Here is a 19,820-nt window from a genome sequence, read left to right on the forward strand (position 1 = left end):
CACCAGCAGCTGAGACCAAAGGGCCATTAGAGACTTACAAACCTACCTGACACTGTCCGGAGCAAAGTCTTCCCCCTTAGCTGAAACCATGCATATGGAAACATCACTCGTGTGTCTGCGGCTTTGACACACAGAGAAACGACAGTGACTGCAGGGACTTGGGCAAAGAAGAGCTGACTTAAATAAGAGATAAAGTAAAAGTTTTAGAGAAAAATACATATCTGAGGACGATGATACAGAAACCCCTTGCCGCTGGTATCTCTGAAACACCTCTCCAGGGAACATTTGCCCTGGGCTCCTCCTCAGAGTTGCCTTCATTCCATTTCTCTTGGCTTTGGTAGGAGAGTGAAAGAGACCAAGTATGGTCTCAAAGGCAATGATACAGATCTCTCCTGCACAGACACATGCAGAACTCTGCTCTGTGCTGAGGCCTCTGGCGATCATGCACTGCTGGTGGACTTCTCTCAGGAAGAGCAGAATATGTTGCTTGTTGGAACAAAGAGTGCATCTGCATATGTACCACTGTAAATATGTCATGTTTGTGTGTGTAAAATATTTATCAAGTCACATCCTTTCTTTTTTTTATTTGTAAAACTTCATTGCACTGGAAGTTTCAAAAGCAGAAGGTTATTTGCATTAGTAATGTGACTTTTAGAAAGTAGAGCAATGTTTTTAAATTAATTATAATTACTTACACATGTAAATGAAACAACCTAAATTTAAGCAGCCATTTAGACACTAAATCATATTGGCTCTGCATGTGATTTCTTAAACAAGTAGTATGTTCCCAAGCATATTCTACTTTTTTTTTTCTACAGTATCCAGTGTTTTAATGAGCCTCACTTTCCCTGATTTAAGATAGAAAAAACATGCAATTGCACTTCCATGTTCAGTCATTTTAGCATTTTAATCGTACACATCCACTTAATCTAATTGTTCTAAATCTCTTTTCTCTTGGTAGTGTCACTGTGGCTGTCAGGATCTAAGGACAAAGACAAGACAGGATTTGTACTAAGAGGGGATCTCTTTTACTAGACTAACTACTATGGTTGGAAAAAATAGACAGGCTTTAAGGTCCACACACCATTCTTCAAGTCTGAAATACAAGCATGAAAATTTAAATTGCAAAACATTTGCTTTAAGTGTAGTGATGTGAATCCATTAAACCATCTGAGAGACAAAGGAAGTGGATGCTTGTGGAGTAGAGCAGGTGTTGGCAGGAAAGGCAAGACAGCAGTTTGTGTCTGGGCTCCCTTAGAAAGTGCTTTATGCACCTCTCTGTGGGATTAGGGTCAGATACCAGAGACAGAGTAGTCAGTTTATTAAGGAAATGTCTCACTTTGGCACCAGATTGTGCCAGTGTTAACCCTGATCAGCACTGGCATGATGTATGAAACAGCACTGAGTGTGGCACCTGTTAATTTCTAGAACCCATGTTCAGGGAAGATTGATTACAACAAATTATTTAACCTGGATGTGATTAGTTTCTGAATTCTCAGCCTGTGTTATTGCTTCTAGCTTGATATGGATATTTAGGTAAATGCACAGTCATGGAAGCTGAGGAAGAAAATAAAACCAGCTGCTAACCAGCAGTTTCCATAAAAGAAGGATGCAGGTCCCCAAGATGAGGCTGCGGGACTCAGTGCCTTGCTGGCATTGCACTGAACATGGTCTGTAATTAGGGCTCTGGGAGCTGAGGAGCAGAGGTTAACTGCATGTTGGTGCTTTCACCAGGCACTTCACCCAGAGCAGTCTTGTGGAAAGAAATGCCTCAGCATTTTTCTGCCTAAATCAAATTCTCTCTCTTTTTTTTTCTTTCCCTCTCCATTTTCCACGCTTCAGAAAATTCCTGGGAAGTTCAAGAAACTTTTCACTGAACTTGAAAGTTTGACGGTAAGTATGGTGTTGACAGCAGAAGAACATTGCTTGCTTTACCTGCCTTCCTTCTTCCTAATTTATTTGGAGTCTGCCTGTTATTGTCTGGAGCTGAACTTGTCATGTCAGATCCATGATTTGCTGCAGGCCATGTGGCTCTCCAGAGCTCCAAGATGGTCTGCAAACATGAGAAGGAAAGAGGCTGTGTTCCTGACAGAGGGAGGAAGGGCAGAGAGAGCCAAATGTACTACCGGTTCACCAGCATCAATCTGGGAGCTGTTCTTTTGCTCTGGTAGTTAATCAGCCTTTATCTGAAACAATGTGCTGCAGATCAGGGGGAAAAGAGACCAGCTCAGGTTTTAAAAAACAAATGTCAGAATCTGAGGCTTGAGGGTCTTTGTCAGCATTATCAAAGCAGAACAAACAAATGTTTCCTCTGGCTGTCATGGAAGTGGGTGCATGGTAAGATCACTGCCTGGCATGGAGAGCAGGAGATCCAGCCTTTACTGGCTGTCACGCTTCTGTACTTGGAGTTATTAATAAATGAATGTGTTTTAGTGATTCTGTCTGAGCTGGGGTACAAAAATGTTTGTTTACATTGGAAATTGAGATGACTTTCTGAATTGCCTGCACAATGCCACTGAAACCTACTACTTTATTTTCTTTGAAAGTCTCCAGTGTGCTCCATGGATCTTAAAGCAGTTTTTGTTGGGATTTTTTTGTTGCTGTTTGGTGATGTTGGTTTTGGTTTTTTTAAAAAGAAATTAATTAGCAATATATTCTGAGACATATTTTTGCGCTATATAGTAAGAGATTTTGCTAATAGAAATTTGTGGGGAAATTACAGAGCAGTCCAAGTGAATCTATTCTGCAGCTTCCTCTCAATTTAGCACTGCTTCATCTAGAGGAACATAATTGCTTTTGTTCCTTTCACTGCTTATTTTTCCTGTTCAGTTTGGCATGTCAGCTAGCTTAGAAAACCTTTAGCTACCTTGTATCCCAAAGAAACCTTTTATATATAAATCATGTTCAGATCATAAGTCTGTAATGGATTTAGAATTGCTCTTTTTATAGCCTATTGATTTTTCTGTCTATTACTCAAATTGTTTTGTAGGATCCTTCTCTGAATCACAAAGCTTACAGAGATGCATTCAAGAAAATGAAATCTCCGAAAATCCCCTTCATGCCCTTACTTCTGAAAGGTAACGTTAAAGCTTGGCTGCTCTTCACTGTTGTTAATTAAAATAAGTGTAAGGTGATTTTTCCTTCAGGTGCTCTTAAAATGAGTATGTGACAGATACAATGGTATCTACAAGACAGCACTTGGTCTGGATAATAAACAACTTCCTTTTAAGACAGGGGGAAGATGCCAATTTTCACACAGGTTTTGAAACTTCATACTGTCCTGTCAGGTATGGATAGAGCTGTGATAGAGCTTTTGCTTTGACCACATCCTCTTCAGTACAGAAGTGTGACCCTGCAAGCCCCTGAACCAGTGGCCATGGCCATACTGCTGCTCTGAGATGCCTGTTGGGAGATGCCTCCCTGCTTTGCTGGGATGAACCTCCCTGGTGCCACCCTGAAAGCAGAACCTGCCCTGTCTCTCTGTCCTGAGAGGAGGGGATTTCCAGGTCTCTTATAAGTCTGAAAGAGATAAAATCTTACTATCTAAAATAATTTTTAAAAAATCTCTTAAAGTACAACTACTTGCTAATGCAGTGAGCTGGGCAGCTAATTAAGTGGCAAGTATTTCAGATATTGCATTGTCTTGAAGTCATTAATTATTAATTGCCTAGTCTTTGAACATGGCAAATTCGTTTGTTTATTCCTGTATTCTGAAAGTGTTCTCTTTAGGCTGTTTATTCCAACCTGCTGCTGCTGCTGTGAAATGTTTGAAGGCAGTTCTCCAGATCAGTTGGTGACAGTTTGGGAGCCACCAGACACTTCCCCTCTTTGCATACATCAAAGGAGTTTGCATTAATTCAGATGGATACAATTATCAAGGCTTCAAAATCAATATTTTTAAAGTGTTCTGGAGCATGTCGTGCCTGCAAACAAAGGCAGCAAACATAAGTCACTTGTAGCAATGATGTTTGCACAGCACTACAATGTGGTGTATAAGAACATGCACCTAGACAGCATTTGTGTCTTTAACTTGTACTGGAGATAGCAAGAAGACTTTGAAATTAATGCAGTAATGTCCTTCAGTACTGTGGTCCATAAAGAGATGTTGCCAAGGTTGATAATTCCAAAAGTATTTCATGGTGCGAAGGAATTTATTCCGGAACAGGCATATTTGTATTAAGGTCATTTCCAAGACCAGTAAAATAGGCATGGGTAGCATAGAAATCATTAATAACTCAGCAAATTGCTATATTTCATCACAATAGGAACAAAAGTAGTTTCAATTAAAAAAATGAAAATTCTTAAATTATGAAAAATAACTTCAGAGTGTCCTTTTAAAAGTTAATTAAATTTAAATGCAGAGCTCTCAGCACACAGGCACAGCTTTTGAAAATCAGGCAGATTTTTCAAATGTGTAATAAAATACTGTGATATACCCTTATAACCTAGTTCAGATGCAATTTTCTGCTCCACTGAATTTATCTAGACTCTTAGTTGTTGGCTGCAAAGCAAATTTCTGTTCCTTCTGCCCTCAGAGATATACACATTGCTGTCAATGACTTAAAAAGCTGTGTGGAAATTTCTGCATCCAGTATAGGTTTTTCATTAGAAGTGATGGACAGTTTTTAACTGCATTGATGCAGACACAAGTACTGCCTGTGTCCTGAAGTCGTGTCCTTTCTGTGTCCCTTTCCCTGGGTGCCCCAAAGCAGCCCAGCAGAGGAGGTGTAAAGGGTCCTGCTCCCTCTTTTCCCTCTGGTTTTTAGGATGCATCCCAGGGTTAGGAGAGGTGCTGGAGGTATCAGCAGCATATGCTGTGCTTTCTGTGTGTCCAGGCTGGCATCCTGCCTGCCGCAGCCCAGCCATCCTAGGGGCACAGCAGCTCTCCATCACCCCCCCATAAGAGTCCCAGCCGCGGGTTTCCTCCCGGCATTTGAAGCCGTTTAGCATTTCAATTCCAAGCAATTACAAAATGCCCCTCAGGCACAGAGCGAGCCTTTGAAACCCAAGGAAATAAATCAGGTTGGCTGTTTTGAGGGAGCGTGAAGGTGGAGGCGGATGGGGGTGGGGGTGTGTGGGACAAAGCCTCTCTGCAGGTTTCCAGTCCTAAAATCCCCCTAAACCATGGGGTCCATGTGAGTATCAGAGGGAGTCCTAGAGGTGAGCACAGGAGAAATGCTGAGGTGCACAGTTGGACTGGTGGGCTGGAGGCTGGCACCTCTGCTGAGAGGGAGACTTGTCCTGTTTACTGTGTGCCATTCTCCTGCTGGCATACACAGCTGTGACCTTTAAGGAGTAAAGGTGTTGGAGTGCCATCTCATTCTGTTAACGTTTTCTCCTCATGGATCTCCTGGGTACCCTCATATCCAGGAGAGAGCTGATGGGGGCATGGTCATGGTGCTCCTCCCAGTATTTTCAGTAACCTGGAGGGTGCACTATTGAAGTCAGAGCTTCCACTCCCACAGGGAATCTATTCATATTCTTCGTACTTCATGTCCAAGATAGGTCTCACTTCTGACCTAATACTGAATCACCCTAAACTGGGCCAGGAGACACTTCAGAGACAGAGTCAGAGAAGTAGGTATTTGCTTTATTCAGCGTCAGGTGTGGGGGATCTCTCCTCCTAACACACACACACACAGAGCACTCCATACAGTCCAGTATTACGTGTAAAATTTATGAATATTCATCACATTCCTTGGGATAGGAGTGCTTATATAAATTAGTTCTTGGAAGTCATTAGTATCATTAGCATATGTGTCACACATGCATGGTGTGTCCTGGTGGTCGAACTGAGGAAGGCTCCTCTTCTTCCTCGGGGTCTTTCTGATGAAGGCTAGCAGTCTTCATCACAATGCACTTTTCACCTTTCTTTTCGGAGCACGCGCAGTCCTTTTTGGGGTGACCCAGCAGTTTCTGTTGGTTTCAAGTAAATCCTTGTTCCTCTTATCTTGGCAAGATTAAGGTGAATCCTGCTTCTTAGGTTTTGTCATCAACATTTGCCGTCTCCCAATAGTTAACTGTGCTTACATGAGTTAACTATTGATCAATTTTATCAATACGCAAAAAAAACCCTAGAGCAAATGGCTTTGAGCTACTGTTTTAATTGTAATCTTAACTTTGCAACATTTATTTTGCCTGATATTCCCTCCCTCCAGTTCATTACACTGTGTTCAGTTCTCTTCCTGGAGCCAAATATAGACCTTTCCCTTTTCCTCTGACCTTTTTGTTGCCTTTGGAAACTCCCTCCGACAACACTGCATAAAAGTGTTTTTCCCTAGCCATGATGCTTATTTCAAAGCTTTCAAACTGACTTTGGTCAGTCTCGCGTTTAACCTCTCTGGCTATCCACTGCTGTAGCCCATGTCTTTGGGAGGACTTCAGAGCCATTGTGTCCTACAGAGGGAGATGAAGGGGTGCCAGAGCCAGCTCCAGCATCTGGTAGCTCTGCCCCTGTGGAGCTCTGGGCTCAGGGACAGACGTGTCCCAGCCTGGGCACAGCCATGGGCAGAATGTCTGGATTGGTGCTGCAGGGAGAGCAGTTATGACATGCAGGGCCATCCCTCTGGATTCCCTGCCCTACTCCCAGCCATCCTCTGTATATTATGCATCCCAGAAGTAGCACAGACCAGGTTTAATAAGAAATCCTTGCTCCCATTTGAAAGCACTCTCCTTAACCATCTGTAAATATTGTTGTTATCTAATAATCTCTGCATGTCATCATTAGGCCAGGCTTTTGTTTCATTGTTACAAGGTATTGTGTCAATCCTTAATGAAATGCTTTCCTTTTTCCTTTTTTTTTTTTTTTTTTTTTTTTTTGGTTGCTGTTTAGTAATTTTATTTATTTGCATTAAAACACAAAGTTGTGAATAGTAATTGTTTTTCTTTTTTTTTTTCTTTCCAGATGTAACATTCATCCATGAAGGAAATAAAACATTTCTGGATAACCTCGTTAATTTTGAAAAGCTGGTAAGCTAATTTTGTCCTTCCTGTTTTTCAAAACATTCATGTTCTCTTCTTCCCTTTGCCTTCCTTAACTTGTAAGACTAAAACTTTCTTCTGGCTGAACCAGGAAGAAATAATTGGGGGTAAAAAAGAGCAAGCAGGATAAAACAGCCAAGTCACTCTCCCCTGCCCTTTTCCTCTGCTCCTCTCTCTTCTCATTCCTTCCTCCTCTACTTCTGTGTAAAATGGCTAAACCAGTAATGGCCATCATCACTGCCACACAGTCCACTCTTCATTTACGTCCAGTGAGACCAATTCCTTTGTACCACCTTGTGGGCTGTTTTTTATGACTTAAGTTCTCCTGCTTCAGCTTTCTCTGAATTATGTTCCCCTTTTTTTTTTTTCCTCAAGGCTTCTCTTCTTTATCACTTAAGGAAAGATTCCTCTAGTTTATCACCTGCCGGTGGTATTGTAATTTTGGGGATCTTAAATGAAAGTGAAACTTTTTGATCTAGGTTAAATGAGAAAGAAAATAATGCCTAAAATATGGATTAAATTGACTGTACATATCACTATTGTAGCTTTTATGCATAAGGACACTTGATGATGTATTTTCAGCCACATTCACTGTAGATGTCATATGACATCTACTCTGGCATGATATTACTGAGAGAAGTTTGAGTTGCCTAATTTGCGTTGGCTTTTGGTGGTTTGGTTTTTATTGTTGTTTGTTGGTTGGTTGGTTTGATTTTGGGTTTATTTTTGATAACATTTTCATGAGGTCACTTGGTGTGTTCAACCTGGAGGAGACCTCATTGCAGTTACAACTTGCTCTTGAGGTGAAGAGGAAGGGCAGGCACTGACCTCTTCTGTGTGGTGATCAATGATAGGACCTGAGGGAATGGCCTGACGTTGTGTCAGGGGAGGTTTAGGTTTAGGTATCAGGAAAAGGTTCTTCACCCAGAGGGTGGTTGGGCACTGGAATAGGCTCCCCAGGGAAGTGTTCACAGCACCAGCCTGACAGAGTTCAAGAAGTGTTTGGACAATGCTCTCAGGCACATGCTGTGACTCTTGGGGATGGTGCTCTGCAGGACCAGGAACTGGACTCGATGATCCTTGTGGGTGCCTTCCAGCTTGGCTTATTCTGTGATTCAATGGCACTGAAAGGTGAAGTCTATATATCTGAACAGTGGTGGAGTAGAGAAACCTGGATTTTTTTTTGTTGGCCTGTAGTATTTGACCAAGAAACCAAAATGTTCTTTGCAATTGCTCCAGGTGTGCCATGGGATTGTTAGTCCAGATGGCTGTGGTTGGTGAATTGTGCCCAAGTATTTTCTCCATGTGTTTACACTTGTTTGGGAATGAACACACCACCATGGAGTTAGTCATGAACCAGATGTTGAACTTATTTTCACATTTTATCATAATGTATGTTGTCTTTCAACTTGCAAGCAGACGTAGACTCTGACTTTTGAACCTGAGCTCCTTTTTTTCCTGTTTTCTATTTGACTTCTGTACCTTTTATTGTTGCAGAGTTTACAAGAACACTGATTTGCATTTAATGAAAGATTTTCTTGTCCCAAGTCCATTAACTCTTTGACCTTTAGGTGTTTGCATAAAACTCATTAGCATGTTCTTCTTCATTGCCCCTTGGAAGTACATCCAATTAACATGTAAATTAAACTAGCCCTTGATGTACCATAATTGTTACTAAAATCCCCCCACTGGCCAATATATTTATTTAGTGAATATATAGGATCTAATTCTTGTCCAGTCTTAGCAGTGTTCATTTGTTTGTTTGTTGTGTAATCATGTATATGTTTAATGTATGCTGGGCTTCCTGGGTAAGAATCCCTTTCCTTTCTGTCTCCGTTGTGTCTCCAGAGGCAGGGGAGCTTTGCTGATTGACTTCAGTGAGCTGGGATCTCACCTTTTCCATTCAAATGGATAATGGGCATTTTAAATGGCAGGGGGGGAGAGGCTGAGGTGATGGTTGTGGGGTGAGGGTTGTTCAGATTGACACTTCCTCCAAATTATCATTCAGATCAGAGCTCTCAGAAACATGCTGTCTCATGCAGCCCTGTACATGTGAATGCAGACAATAGTGCAAGCTTAGGAAGTGGGGGCTTAGGAGAGATTTAAATACCAGTGTAGTGGAAACTCAGGCTGCACACTGGTATTACACTGGCTCAGTTGGACCTTAAGGGATTTAGTCAATGGCCATGAGCTAACAAGATGCATCACATGTGATCACGTATTCATCAGTCCACGTTTCTTTTCTAATTATATTATCTTTGGGCTTTGTCCCAAAGAACAATGTCCTTCTTGGTGTTCTGTATGGAACACTGAAGTGCTCAGCACTTCTTGGCCTTTGCTGAGAAAAATTAGGATTGACATTGACTCCTGCTCAATTTGGATCAAGCCACTGAACCTCACCTGCAAATTTGCTGTTGCAGAAAAAGAAGAAAAGAATTATTCTACCATAGCAGATTACTGCTTTGGGGAAGGAACTTACTTGCTGTCATAAATGAGTAGAATTTCCACTCATGAATTTCAAAGCAAAGATGGTTTCTTGTGTCTCCGTCTGGATCAGTATTTTGAAATATTTCATTTCTGCATTAAACATCTCAGCTGAAGGAGGGCTTGTCAGCTTGAACCATTAACTTTTCCAGCTATATTAGTTGGTTTAATAAAAGATCTTCTTTCTCCCTACAATCCCTGCTTCTTTTATATTCTTAGACCTCAGCAATCCTACCATGACTGAATTTGATTTGACATGACATGATTGCAGTGGATACTAAGTTAATTCAAAATGTAAAGAAGGAAATTTGTGAAGAGAAGAAAAAGAAGTGATCTTTTGTCTCAGGAATGTTACCTAGCTTTAGCAAAGGTGAAGGGGTTGCAGTGGTTTATTTAACTGCATTTTGGGTAAAGTCTAGTCTATAATAGTGTTAGATCAATATTTAGTACTATACCTACTTCTTCAACTAAATCTGAAGGAATAAATGAAGATATACATGGTCACATCTCAAGGTATTTCCGTGGTATTTTCTGAGCTGCTTCATTGAAATGTGGCTTCTTCAGGTTTTTCTCTCTAGCCATCAGCTATGTCTTAGCAATGACAGGTCTTAGCCGCACTCCAGCAAACTCTGTTACAGGTCAGTGGCCATTACCATTTTCAATAACACCTGCTCACCTAGAGCCTTCAGCTGTAAGGACTGTGTACCTGCAGCTGTAGGTTCTCAACCCCAAATATCTGTTCAACCCCAAGCCTGAGGCTTTGCTTTCCTCAGTGAAAAGAGTGCTAATGATCCTGGGTAGCTGGTAGGCTGAAAAGCCACAGGAAATGTGTGTGTTACTCATCACGCTAACAAGTGTGCAAGCACCTCTTTAAGTAGTCAGGAGATAGCATTTGCTTTGCAGGTACATTGGCTGACTTTCTGCATTACTTTTGGATCCCTGAGAGTTGTAACCAGAGAGAAATGCCTGATAGGATACTAAAGCCAGAGGATTTGGGATTCTGCTTTAAATGTTACACAGAGGTTCTTCCCTTACCAGAGCATCGCCAGAAGCCAGTCTTGGGATGGACCCTCACAGTGACTGACTACAAAGGAGAGACAGCAAAGAGTTAGTTTGTGCGATAGTTGGGTCTCTCTGACTTCTAAAATCCAAATGCAAAGGGTGTTGGCTGGAAAACATCACAGTAGCAGCACTGGTGGAAGTTGTAGTACTGCCAGTACTCACATTATTGATCGTGAAATCTAGATCATGTCGTTAGAACTTCATTATAATCAGTGCAAGGACATCAGCAAAAGAGATTGTGTAATTTCATGGCAAATGAAGCACAGCAGGTAATGAGAAAAATTATTTTGATTTACTGATGAAAGAAATATGAAGTTTCCATTAAACATGCTCTTGTGATAAGCTTTTCTGTGGAGGAATGTTGTAAGCCACTCCCAGGATGCTGAGAGATGAGCTTTTCTGCATCATCCTGGTCTTAAATATACTCTGCTCAAGACAGTTAACCCTTTCCACCTCTGATAATTTTTGAAGGAGATGTGAAAGAATCATCAGCTGTTTGCATGAGCTGTCACATCATTCCTGTTAACTGCAATTTGCTTCCGTTACTTACTAGATATGGGGAGGAATTGCCTCAGAAAAAGTCAAATTTTGAAAGAGTAGTGGCTTAAGAACTGTATGGGTAGTATCTAGTGAAATAAGTTCCCTCTACTGATTTGTAGTGAATAATCCCAATTTTTGTAAATGGACGACCTGAGCCTGAATGAGAAAATTAATTTAAACCTTTTGTTTCCTCTGCTTTATATAAGTGAACATCCAGTATCCCTGTAAGCACCAGTTTTTGTTAAAATACCCTACCTACAGGACAGTTTTACTTGGTACATACCTGTGGAGATGTCAGGGTGCTTGCTCTGCAGCATTTAGATTATGGGCTCCTTTTTTTTGTGCTGGTTAGGCTGCAGAGAACTGCCTAGCTGATACTGGTGCCTGAGTGTGGTAGGCATTACACAAGTATGCGCTAAGGGGTGTAGTCTGTGCCACAAAGAGGTTTACAGTCCAATTATACAACCTGTGGAGACAGAAGGAGAGGCTGCAGACTACACAATACCTTAGGTAATGCACTAAAGCTGGGATTGAACTCCAAAGCATTCACCCAAGCCACAGGACTTCCTTGCTGTAGGCTTTCAGTTTAATAAAAGTCACTGGAACCAAAATGAGCAATTGTTTGGTTATTTTTCATTACCACTTTCCATTGAGTTCCTAGGGAGTTGTTCTCATTTAATCTGTGTGATATCAATAAGACATCTAGACTAACCCTGTTTCATCAAATGGTATCACTAAGATAAAGAGCAAAGTTTCTCCTGCTGTCTTCATTTTCTACCTTACCACAGTTGCTTTTTGCTGTACAGTGTAGGGCAAGGAGATTTTTCAGGCTTTTCTAATGATAGAATCTGTCTCAGTTCTTTGCACTGATGTTTTTCATTTTGTCTTTGCAGCACATGATTGCAGATACTGTTCGGTCATTGAGACATTGCAGAAATAACCAATTTGGTGAGTAGACAAAATTTCTGACTTATTTTGCCTTTGTACATCCTTGAGGGTTTGTTGGGTTTTTGTTTTGGTTTTTTTCCCTGTTTTCTTTCCAGTTGCTCAGGTTTACTACAGCAGCAGAATGTGGTCAAAAATTATTTTACCGAAGGGCAAGAGAGGGCATCATTATTGGAAGTTCAACATAGCCAAAACTGCAGTTGGAGGAAGCTTTAGTTTACAAAATGTTTCTTGGAACAGCTTCCAAATTTTAATAAATTACTTTCCTGCAAAAATTGCCATCTCTTCAAAACCCTGTGTAAGATCTGTGCCAGCTGCATTCAGTGATGGAGGCCTCTGGTATATGCTGCTGTTCCTGCCTTTCCGAGCTATAACCGAGTTAGCTCAGTCTCCTGCCAGTCTGAGTGTTTTGGTAAGGAATTCACAGCTGCCTTGGCTTCCAGTAGCTGAAAGATGGTACTCATCCCCACAGCTTTTCACTCAGCTCTACACCAAGAGCAATTGTTTGCTTATTTGGGGTTCTTAAGGACATTTCACGAAACTGTAGGAGTCTTGAAGGTATGAAGATCCTGTGGGTTTCGTGAAAGTGGTTGAGTAGGAAGAAATGAGGGGGTTATTTCCTCTTCTAGGGGAGGCTGCAAATATAGCCGTGCCTGCTTTAGACACAGGAGGATCTATGCTGAAGGCAATGATTGCGAGTGCCTCAGCTGCACAGAGGACTTCTTTTTGTTTGCTTTTTAAAATTTTTGTTGTTGTTGTTTCCGCCTTATTAGCCACCAGAGAATCCAACCCTAAGGGACCATGCCAGAAAACTTCAGCTGTCTTTGTTCTGCTGCTTATAGAGGAGAAACCTTGTTTTTCTCCTTCTCAGTGTTCTTATTCTCTGCAGAGATGTTAGATACAGGAAGGGGACACAAGAACTACTTTAGGAAGCAGTCAGTTTTTAAGCCAAACCCACTAAACATGTCGTTTATTGAGGCCACTAAAACCTCTTTTTCAAAGAGAAGTTCAGAACTGTGCTGCAGCCTTGGGGGAAACAGACTTGAATAATATCTTTTTTCCACTGATTTTTCAGCAGCTGTCAGCATTGAACCCAACAAAAAGAATATTAATAGTAAATTTGATTATAAATACAGGTACCTTGGAGAATAATAGGTACTTTTAAGAGTTCTGTTAAACATTTGTTCTGTAGAATTACCACATGTACATACAGTATTACTTTTAAACAAAGACTGCTCAGTATTATGGTTCTTGAGTAAGTCAAATACATATATATAAATGTACGTAAATGTATGTAAGAGAGGAAGAAGGGAGGAAGGAGCAAGATGTGCCTTTTTAAAATTTCAGATACTGAAGGAAATACTGATTAATCTAAACCATGCCTCTGTAAGTTAAAATGTCTCCTATTTGACATTAGGAAAAGTAGCACTGGTTCCTTTCAGTGAGATGAGGGTTTTTTGCATCTTCCCTGAACAACTTTCATCTCGTTTTTGCCTTTTTATTTTTCCAAGTGATTTTGTAAGTCTTGCAGCATAAATCCAAGGTTAATACCTGAGATTTATCGTATAATCTGGTAGTTTGAAGTAGGCAATTGTTATTTTGTTTTACCATACACTTGATTTATTGTGAAGCTGGCATTTAAAAAGCAGCTTATACTGACATCCCTGTAGGCACTCTTTTTTCCTAAAATTCGTTTAGGCATGAAATGAATTCACTGAATATTTATTGAGACTTTATGGACAGTTTCCTTTTTTAGTGGGCTTATTTTGCTCTCAGGAATGTGAATCTTTCTACTGCATCAATTCCCAGATTGGCCTAAGAGCAGCAGGCATCTCACTGTAGGAAGGAATTCAAACAAAACTAAGCAAGGAATATTATTATTGTTTATGAACTGTATCATGTGTATTAAGCTTGCAGGCCAAAGTGTTTCTGGGTTAGAAACTGGTTAGCTTCCAAGTAAGACTGAAATGCCTTTTTAATGGAAATAACATTTATATCCTAAATCCTGAAAACAAATAATAGCATTTCCAAAGCGAGGAAAAGCAGCCTGAGAAAATAACATAATTCAAGCTTTTGTCATTTGAGGTGTTAATGAGAAATACAAATGTTTTTCAGTACATTCAGCACAGCTGCTGGGATCCTATTCCCTCAGAACAAAAAGGTCAGCTCTGTATCCTGGCACAAATTTATCACATTATCCTGTTCTCTCCAACATTGCTCAAGTTAGATGGCTGCTGTGCAAGAGCTCTTTAAAACAGCTGCCCAGGAGCCCCTTAGCAACCACATGCAGAACTGGCTGCATTCACATCCCATGTTACCCACACAGCATCATGCAGCAGTCTTCAGAAACAAGTGGGATTGGTGATTCCTGGAAACTTTCTTGTATAGCTGGAGAGTGTGGAGAAAAGGATGATAATGAAACAAAGGAGAGGGAAAAAGTGTGTGAGTTAAGCTGATTGATTCAGGCAATTTTGAAGGGTTTTCTTTTTCAATTTATGGTGATATTATTAAAAAGTCCTTGAGGACATGGACATGAATTGAGCTTTCCAACCTTTGCTTGTTTGCCATCAGTCAGCAATGTTGCTTTCTCTGCCTGTCTTGATGGGTCTTGGGCTTGGCTTTCTTTTTTCAATTTCTGCTAGTACCAGCCATGCTGGAGGGTTTCACAGGCAGCGAGTTCCCACAAGCCCATTTTGAGCATAAATCTTGTAACAGAGAACAACTGCTATTCAGGCCACCCTTCAGTTTGCCTGTTACACAGCTAATTCCTCTTGCTGCGTAAACTCCCATGAAATGACAGCATGACTCCTGTCTCTGTTACTAGATCAGAAATCAAAAGCATAACAGATCAAAACGCAGGGGCCTGTCAGAGCAGCTTTGAAGAGCTTTTGTATCCATCTGCTGCGCTGCCACCTTTCACCGGCTCTGAAGACAATCATCCAGGGCCTGCTGTCTTGTGGACTTGTGTTAAAATTCTTAAAAAGTTGCAGGCTGGGTTGCCCACCCCTGCTTAAGGTCCCACTGTGCTGCCAGAGCAGCACAAAGGAAACCTTGAACCACCCTTACAGGGGATGGACTGCCTGTACTGCCAGCAGAAGTAAATCTTCCTCTTCCCAAGAGTCAGCTTCTTGCTGTCCTCATGTCCCCCTCCTTTTATGCATGCTGGCTGCCCAGAATTGCCTATTTCTTTTTTCCTTCTCCCCTTTTCTCTATCTAGCTGTTACCTCATGCATTGCACTTAAACAGCAAGTCCTTTGGATTACTGGCTGTCTTTTCTGTGGCTGTCTAGCACCTGACAGGTGGCACAGCAGTGACTCTGTGACACAGGACAGAGAAGCAGGCAAGGCACAGCTTTCTGATCCATCCCCTTTCTCCTGTCTTGCAGGCAATGAAGTTCCTTCGAAAGAGCATCACGAGCTGAAGCCATACGTCCACCACCTGCATGTCATCGACAACCAGCAAGCTCTGTTTGAGCTCTCTCACAGGATAGAGCCGCGAGTGTGAGCCTACACAGCTTCATATAACCTTGTAACTGCAGCACTTTGAATTAAGTGAATGTTTATGCCAAGCATGTTGCTTCCCTATATGAGAACAGTTTACTGAGTTTTATCAGTAGCTCACACAACATGCACAGGAAAATCAGGCAAGAGCCAGCAAAGGAGCTGCTCACAGAGTTGCAGGGCAAGCTTGGTGCCATTCCCACTGGTCACTGGGACCTGAGGGAGTGGAGCAGTTTCCTTTGAGCTCAGGAGCTTGGTTTCTCTGAAAATATTGTTTGGTCCAGTGTAGCTTTCAATGCAGATTCTGCCAGTATTAGAAAGAAAGGAATCATCATGTCACAGCAACAAAACATTTCAGCAAGCAACATGCCGCAAGGGGGTTGATTCCCAGTTCACCACAGTATGTACCTCACTAATTCAAGGCTGCCAAAGTATTATTGCCAAAAATAATGTGCAATCTGTGCAGCTGCCATGAGTCCAATGGAGCATCATATTTGAGATGTGCGAGCAACCTAGAACGGGAATATAACAACCAGATGAAACTCGAGTGTGTTGTGATGTGGAGGTCAGCAGTAAACCGTTCACTCTGTTATGGCTCCTTTAAGAATATGCTTTATAAAACACACTGTAAGAGCCAATCCACTTCTGTTGCAATTTATGGACACAATTGTTTGTATACTGAAAACATGCTATTTTCTTCCTTTTCAGTTATCTCAGATTTAGCACTGGCTCCTGCAGTTAATGTGTTATAAATTACTATAGCAGGAGTTTTGTTTTCTGTTTGGATTACAGCCTCCTTGGTATCTATTCAGAGGCAAATGCCTAGATCCATCTGCATTTCTAATTCCCCCCACTGGAAATACCATTTCACCAAGTAAAACTCACCTAACTTGCACATGCTTCTAGTTTTTAAAGAACAGAAGGGTGCACCTTACAGGGTACCAGTGTAATTACCTGCATACACACCAGGCTCTCACCATCAGGATCCCTTTACTGCTTTTGTCCCTTTCACAGTCCTTCCCTAGACAATTCTCATGCAGCTAGAAGTACTGCACCTGGACCTGTACTGAGGCAGCATTTCTAAAGTCTTGTCTAAGCTGACCTACATCTCGAGCACCACCATCACCTGGTTTCCAGTGCTAAGAAGTTGCCCTGGAATGATCTAGTGAATGCCTCAGGCAACGTGCAGAGTGCTCTTTGGCCTGTGTTTGTGCACTGACTCACGGTGATGGTCCCTTTGCAGAGCAGGGAGGATACATTGCATTGCTTGCCCATCTCTGTTGTATGTTTTCCACATGAGGAAGACCTCCAAGAAAATGCTCTTTTACTAAAATGTGGGAATATTGAAGTAGCATGCTCTTCATCATCCTGTTATCTCTGGTTTAAAGGGATTAAAAAAAAAAAACCAGCTTTAACAAGTAGTCTGTGGGGGAATCTGTAGAATGCATTCAGTTTTCCCATCTGTGAAATATTGTATAGATCTATTGTAAAGGAAACAGATGTTTCAGAAATGTATTTGCTTGTACTTTGTTATTATCAAATACTATATGTTTGGTTGTTTTTTTTTAAGAAAAAAAATCTTCTTTTTACCCAGTAAAAAGAAAAAAAAAAATAAACTCTTGCTGGCCATGGAGTAAAAATTTCCTATGTTCTTCTGTAGATGTGACTGCACATATTGTAAATAACTCTTTTGTGCAAACAGACCAAAACTGTTCAAATGAAGTTACTAGCTGTGGTGGGCTCCTTTTTGCAGTGTAAGAAAAAAAAACGGATACAATTTGTTGCTTGCGTTTTTGCAGTTCTTCCTAGGGCTACTGCATTTGGAACTCCCACCCTAGCTGAATTACCTGGATGGTTTCCTGGGTTTTGAGCTCCCTCTTGTGAATTTTTTTTTTTACTGTGGCATTATTTTTAGGAGCCTGTATGTAGACCAGCCTGCATGCTTCAGCTCGTGTGGTGTAACACTCTAGTCCACAAAGTTGTTCTGGAAATCTGTGGGAGAGGAAACATTCAAAGGCATTCAGGGTGAGAAGGTGGGGCTGTTTGTGATTTCACTGCATTTGGCTCTGTGATAGTTTTGGTAGCTACTGTGGATGAAGCAGCAGCTCTGTTGGAGAAGAATAAAAGACAAGGAAATGAAAGAAGGGGAAAAAAAAAAGAAGAAGAAAGATGACTCTGTGCTGAGGCTTTGATTTGAAAGCCTGATAGAACTATGTGGAATACTCCTCACTCTGCCAACTGACAATGAAGTAAAGGGATGAGTTAACTAATACTAATAGGCTTCGAGGCAGCTGAGGTGTTGGCTTTCTGCACCACTGTAATTTCACACTAAATCAGGTGTTGTCTACCCCTTGAAGCTGGCATAAAATCAGTCTGAAGGCACACAGCCAAGCATTAACCTTGTTATCTGTGCTGTGACTAATTAGACAACTAGTCACAGATTTACAGACTAGTTTTTATAGTGACATGTATAACTTGGATTTAAGTTTCAGGTGGGAGGGTCCAACATGGCTGCATCAATTTAATGTTGAAAATAGGGCCTTAGACCTGTTACTATAAAGGAAAAGTAAATAGCCCAAACCTGTAGCTAATATGTCTAATTTTAAAAAAGGCCCTTCAGAGTCTTCATTCCACAGGTGAAGTATTGCAGAGCTTTGCTGCAGACTGGCAAGCAGTTTGAAGGTGTGGAGGTTGTGAGAAGAAGTAAAAGTAAACCCTGTGTTAGGGAAGGGCAACACTATACAGCCTTCTGCCAGGGTCCAGCACTGGTGATATCGTGTGATTTTTTTACATCCTTCAATAGTGCAGTGAGGTTACATGGTATAAAATCTATAAATCTTGTAAATTCCACTTACTGCAATCACACCTGGGGTTAAATACTCTGCATACTCTTTTATTTTAGTACCTAGGAGGAGTAATTAGACAGAACAAAGGAAGGAGCTGTGTCACTTTATACCTCTTTGATGTGGGATTTTGTGGCAACAAATTTAGGTGTTTCTCTGACACAGCTTTTTGATTCCAGCATCATCTTGGATAGCAATAAATTTCATTTGCATAGCAGTGGCAAAAGAAAGGGTGTTATCAGAAATAAGATGTGTGCTGCTGTAAAATTACAAAGAAAGATGTAAATACTAAACATTTTAGCAGAGTAATATTTATTTGCATAGCCTATTTATTGTCATCTTATACACTGTTAAACACTGGGTGAAGTAAATGAGCTGAGGTAAGAACACCTGCCTGTTCTCTCTTGAGTGCCATAATGGTGTCAGCTTGCATTAAAAGTAATAAAATAGAAACCCCCAAATCAAGGTATTTACCTAACTTCTCAGGGACTACAGCTAGTAGTTATCCACCATCATGAGACCTGGTAAGTATGAAATAATCTGATTTACCAGAATCAATGTTGCCAATGTTTTCCTTTGCATATTTCATGCTTGTTTGCCTCTGTACATATTATTGTGTTGTGTATTTATGAGAGCTAGTAAGCAATAATTTATATGTCAAAATGGCCAAGCAATACAAGGTTAAAACTTGTAGAAGCAACTGTTACGTTTATCTTGCATTTTCCAGTGTTTTTTAATATTGCTTTTCAAAATATAAAAACTACCTTAATGAAATCTGGTTTCTGTGCCTTTATGCCTATCACACGTACTTATTGTTCCTATATGGAATATTTTACTACCAGTCATTCAGTTCCACAGACCCTCACTGCATTTGTGAGATGGATGCAGACTCACACAGAGGCTCACAAGCCTGACCCCTTTCAGAGCTGCTCATCTGTCTCAGGTCAGTGGGATGTGCTGGTACCAATGTTTCAAAGCACGAATGAGGTTAATGGGGCCTCAGCTGTGCCCTGTCATCACAGCACAGCCAAAGAGGGGCCTCGAGCTACCATGAGAAGTCTCTGTGGGAGAGGGGAGGAGTAAATCTGTCTTCATATCCTCTGGAGTCTGCTTATTGGCACTTGATCCTCTTACTGAGGACAGCAAATGCTTTCCCCTGTCATCAGTCATCCCTGATGGTGCTGTTTCCTCTCCTTCCTCTGGGCTGGTCTGCAGCAGGAAGGCAGAGCTCAGGATGCACTGTAAAGCAGCTGAGGCTTGCCCTGTCCGTCCTTCCTTTCCTCTTGCAAACCCCAGGAACCAGGAAGCCAAATCTGGCTATTTCAAACAGATGTAACTCTTGGTACTTACTCTCTGTTCAGAGAGCTTTACAAATACGCAGTGCTTAGTCCTCTGAGTGCCTGCACCTCAAGTAATCTTAAGCCTGACCTTAAAAGTGTTTGTGCTAGTGTTAGTATACAGACAA

General features: G+C 41.2%; 1 protein-coding gene across 3 annotated transcripts in view; it reads left to right on the forward strand.

Annotated features, from left to right (window-relative positions):
- The window catches only part of RAPGEF5 (Rap guanine nucleotide exchange factor 5), a 159,499-nt gene extending 140,370 nt beyond the window's left edge, over nt 1–19,129 (forward strand). For all 3 annotated transcript variants that reach the window (XM_048303609.1, XM_048303617.1, XM_048303627.1), the window contains 5 exons: nt 1,843–1,893; nt 2,990–3,077; nt 6,905–6,969; nt 11,961–12,015; nt 15,398–19,129. In XM_048303609.1, coding sequence (XP_048159566.1) covers nt 1,843–1,893; nt 2,990–3,077; nt 6,905–6,969; nt 11,961–12,015; nt 15,398–15,516 — 378 coding nt within the window. In that variant the 3' untranslated portion in view covers nt 15,517–19,129. The remainder of the gene's footprint in view (nt 1–1,842; nt 1,894–2,989; nt 3,078–6,904; nt 6,970–11,960; nt 12,016–15,397) is intronic.
- The last annotated feature ends 691 nt before the right edge of the window (nt 19,130–19,820 follow it).

This window comes from Corvus hawaiiensis, chromosome 1 (assembly GCF_020740725.1).
Source record: "Corvus hawaiiensis isolate bCorHaw1 chromosome 1, bCorHaw1.pri.cur, whole genome shotgun sequence".
Lineage (NCBI taxonomy): Eukaryota > Metazoa > Chordata > Aves > Passeriformes > Corvidae > Corvus > Corvus hawaiiensis.